This window comes from Engraulis encrasicolus, chromosome 16 (assembly GCF_034702125.1).
Source record: "Engraulis encrasicolus isolate BLACKSEA-1 chromosome 16, IST_EnEncr_1.0, whole genome shotgun sequence".
Lineage (NCBI taxonomy): Eukaryota > Metazoa > Chordata > Actinopteri > Clupeiformes > Engraulidae > Engraulis > Engraulis encrasicolus.
The window spans coordinates 35,682,466-35,686,921 of NC_085872.1; the positions used below are offsets into that span (position 1 = coordinate 35,682,466).

At 42.6% G+C, this 4,456-nt stretch overlaps 1 protein-coding gene across 1 annotated transcript; it reads right to left on the reverse strand.

Annotated features, from left to right (window-relative positions):
* Positions 1-330: 330 nt before the first annotated feature.
* On the reverse strand, positions 331-2,682 carry klf17 (Kruppel like factor 17). Its single transcript, XM_063220450.1, has 3 exons — positions 2,514-2,682; positions 1,308-2,301; positions 331-1,161 (listed from the first exon to the last, which is right to left on the reverse strand). The coding sequence occupies exons 1-3, from the start codon at positions 2,586-2,588 to the stop codon at positions 986-988; spliced, it is 1,245 nt and encodes a 414-aa protein (XP_063076520.1). The 5' UTR covers positions 2,589-2,682; the 3' UTR covers positions 331-985.
* Positions 2,683-4,456: the final 1,774 nt, after the last annotated feature.

The following is a 4,456-nucleotide window of genomic DNA, read 5'->3' on the forward strand; positions in this document are numbered from 1 at the left end:
ATTGCCATTTGGCGTTGGCTTTCAGCGCCATTTGTCTGGTGAAATATTGAATGTTCAAGATGTTCTTGGCCTGATACAATTCATCATGCTGCTTTGTGGAGATATGAAGCCTATTTTAACGTGTTATTTACTGATAAACATGGTTGTCTGTTTGAATATGAACTAATTAAATTTTTAGTCAATTTGGAAAGACCATGAGGGGAGCTTGTGCTTCACTGTAGGCCTACTTAATTGTTCCTCCTGTCCAACACTAACTTGTGAACTACACAATGTCTAATTGTTTTAAGTCTGATCTAACCATGTTGCTTGGAAACATGTAAATTAAACATAGCCTACTAAAACACATATATCCATTTTTGACAGTTTTATTTTGTTTTGAATGTGTAACAATACGTTCTTTAACATCAGACCATGACCGATCTTTGGACATTGAAAACAGTATTTACAGAAATGTTCAAGTACGCAGATAATATATTACAAGCATATATGCATAGTTTAATCACCATGACATTCACACGATGACAGAAACTGTAAGCACTTCAGTGTAAGGCCGTTTGGATAGTACCCTTTCTCCAAAATAATTAGGACCAAGTGATTGTCATCTACAGCAGGATGACTATTTGGAAATGAAATCCTTTGGCAGTCTACTGCTTCAGTACAAAACCCCTGACACACTGACATGTGAGAGATATTACAAAAATACAACAGTATAAAAAGCACACAGCAAAACTAACCCAGTGCATAGACCTATATTGTACAAAAATATGGGTTGGGTCCTGCCCGGATAAATTTCATATCACTCCAGGTCTAAAGAAAATAATTTACAAAAGATGCAGATTTGGCATCTCGTCTTTCTTAAATACAACTATACAAAAATACAGCTATACTATAATGTTCTTAAATACAATCTAAGCGAATACAAATTCCAGTATTTACAAATAAGAAATAACACATTGCGTAAAATTGCAACAATACATTTTTTTTTTTACATGTGCCTCTTCATGTGCAGAGCCAGGTGATCGGACCTGGAGAAGGCCCTCTCGCAGAGGTGGCACTGGAAAGGCCTGTGTCCAGTGTGCTTTCTGTAATGACGGGTGAGCTCGTCGGACCTTGCGAATTTCCACCCACATCCTTCCCAACTGCAGTGATAAGGTTTTTCACCTGTAGAAACAAACGAACATGTAGTTGAGTGTCAGGTCATTTTAATGTCAATAGTGATGCGTCAGGTCATTTTGACTTGGATTTCAATAGCGATGTACATGACACAATTAGCATGTGTATGTCTTTGTAGACGGACAGAAACTCACCTGTATGTGTTCGTAAATGAGCTTTCAGATGGGAGCTCTTTGTGTACGTTTTCCCACAGCCAGGATATTCACAGCTGTGCGTCGCCGTGCGCTTCCTCGCCCAAGATCTGCGACCTCGCTTTGGCTTCGTGTCTTCGGCAGTGAAGAATTCCAGAAGTGGTGAGGATGGTGGCGTCAACACCGGTCCTTGCATACCCGGGTGATGGACGCGCATTTCCCTGAACATACCGAATGGTTCTCCGTGGTACTGCTGCGCCCCAGGGTGCTGAGCATACTGTGGCGGGTATGGCGCAGGTGCCATGTATTGCTGTGAGCGCATCAAGTGAGAGTGTGCGCTAATCTCCGCCAGGTGACAGTCTTTACGCGCCATCCCATCTCGGGGCAACCCATGGTGAATGATCTGAGGTGCAAAACCCTGCGCGCACGCCTGTTGCTGCATGAGTCCATTGTGCATGGGCCGTGGGGACTTTTGTTCGTACCCGTGTCCCATGAAGTCCGTTGGCATCATGCACGACTGTTCATGACTTTCGGTTTTAATTTTGTATCCCGTGTGATTTGCGGAACCAACGGCCATTTGCAACTGGCTCTCCGCGTTTGGCACGCCAAGTTCTGTGTATTCTCGGCGCTCAGGTAGTCTGTAGTCTTGTTGTGCATCGCCTTGATAACCCATATCAGGGGTCAGCAACTCCGCAACCAGACTGTGACCGGGACTTGAGCTGAAACTGCTGTTACCGTAGGGGTTTGGTGTTTGATGAGAACTATCGCTCTCATACACTGTGCTACAGCTCTCCGGTGACTCTGGCAGTGGATACGTAGATTGACAGGCTGAATTATCCCCGACTGTGTTGGACAGGATAAACTCTAAATCCAAAAACTTCGACAGGTCGTCCTCCTCTTTATGCAGCGGAGGAGCCTCCACGATGCTGAACTCTACTTCGATGAGAGGTTTCATGGCATCTCCCACACTGGTTTCAGTCTGACCCCCTTTCCAAAGCTGCAAAAGAAAATTTAATTCGTTTAATGAGTGAAACGTCTGTGAAAGTGATGTGAAAGTGAGCATTGGATATTTGAATCAAACAAACTGATCAAACTAAAGATTTGGTAAATTAACTTTCACAAGAAGTTCTTAAGTTTACATTGTCGGATAGGCTACTGTAATAATTCAAGGATACTGCAGAAGTAGCCGAATAATACAAGGAGACTCACCTGAGTTGTCTGCTTCTCCCGTGTTTGGTTTCCAAAAGCAATTATTGATGGTAGCATTGTGTCGGCTAAGGCCATCACTGCTCACTGTACTGAGATTCCCTGTAATACCAAAAGTTCCTCTGTTTGTGTGATTGAAAGTAGGCTGCTCAATAGACGCACACCCGCTTGACAGGAGGCATGTCACTGGCACGCAGACGGACTCTCCTCATTATAAACAGTTTGGGGAGTTGGAGGCGGAGTAATGTGGGCGGGAAGGTGGGGTTACCATCGGCTACCTGGGGAGTTAAAAATAACCAGGGTTGCAATTAGGCCTACCTCTGGATAATATAATGATGTAGGCTATGCATTTACACCAGCAAGACGGCTTACAGTTACTTTAATACTTCCAGAGAGACGTAATTGATTTGGTGTATAACTTCTGCCTTCTACAGGTTGCGCTATATTGATAATTCATTAGGCCTAGACTACTATGAGCTGTAGCCTAGGGCCTACTAACATTTAGCCTACAAACTATGAAGTAAGTAGACTAATCCATTTGTGTTCATTATGGTGGTTTGTTTACCAAATTGCTTTTTTTTAAACAATGGAAATATGACTGTAAAGTTAATAAGAATATCCATGTTTATGCCACAGGCACTTGTTGACTGTGTTTCATTTTTTGTACAATGCACCCATAAACAATGTTGAGAATGATAGGACTACGTATTAAAATAATTGTTTAATGTAACAGCCGTTTCCATATGAGTTATATGGGAATTCCGAACTGCAAGGGCTGGGATATTTCGCCGTGTTTTTGTTTGCTTTGTGCACTATAACTGAGGAAAGAAAATAGGCCTACAGCGATTGAAGAAATAAAAACGTTTGACGACATTTGCTCCTACATATAGAATGAAACTAGGCCTATACCATATCCCTTGTGTTTGTATTTGCAGAACACCTGGGGAAAAGTAGAGTGGGAATTGCTTGGAGCGATTTTCACAGAGGGTCCCAGTCAAAGAATGCGCGCAACCTGAGCGCTACAGACACTAGATTGATGCTGTCACCGACGTGGATTATTATCTTATGTCTTGCGATAGGGGGCTCCAATCTGCCCGCTCGACACATTACGCCACAGAACATTGGAAATGTTTCTTAACCGTTTGGGCATTCGATGGTTGACCAAGACTGGACGAACCAGCAGTATCGGTAACAGTAGGCCTATAAGGCCAACTGATAGGCCTACAACTGGCAACTGCTTGTTCAAGTGCATTCTGAATCACCCTGGCTCATGTAGGAGCTTCTGAGCTTCTTGGCACCATGGCACCGTGGCACCATTAATTCTAAGCAAATATCAATCTATTTAGGCTACGATGTAAATTAGTGTAGGCCTGTAAGAAGTCTCGGGGCAATCGAAACCTAGCAATAATCGGAACGTTAAACAACGATTTTGCATATTTGCCGAGCTTCATTATTTTCACCTGCCAACAGATCAATTGACACATTAGATAATGACCGAATTGTTGTGTAAATAAAACGGGCCCAAATAGCCCAACTGATTTCAGGGGAGTTTTGGCTCTGGTCAATATAAATGAAAATGTCTCGTGAGAAATACCATGAGAACTAACCATGCGTCCGCTACTGCGTGACTTGTGTTGTAGCCTATCAGTTTTTGTTCTTTTGTTTTTTTGCTAAAGCCTCTACATGTGGGCTAAGTAGGTATTGTGACAAGGCCGTGTGCATGTATTCCACTATTAAGTACAAATGCCTTCCTCCGAATTTAAGCACAAAATAAACCTATCGAATGTGAATAGGCTATATATTACATTAAGCTAAACTGTTCCAAGTAAACATATTTGGCCCGGGCGCTCTGCACATCCAACAAAACCTAACCAAAACGCCACATTTACAATTAGGCCTACGCACGTGAGTATAATTAATTTCATGCAGCCTAAGTGTCTCATCAT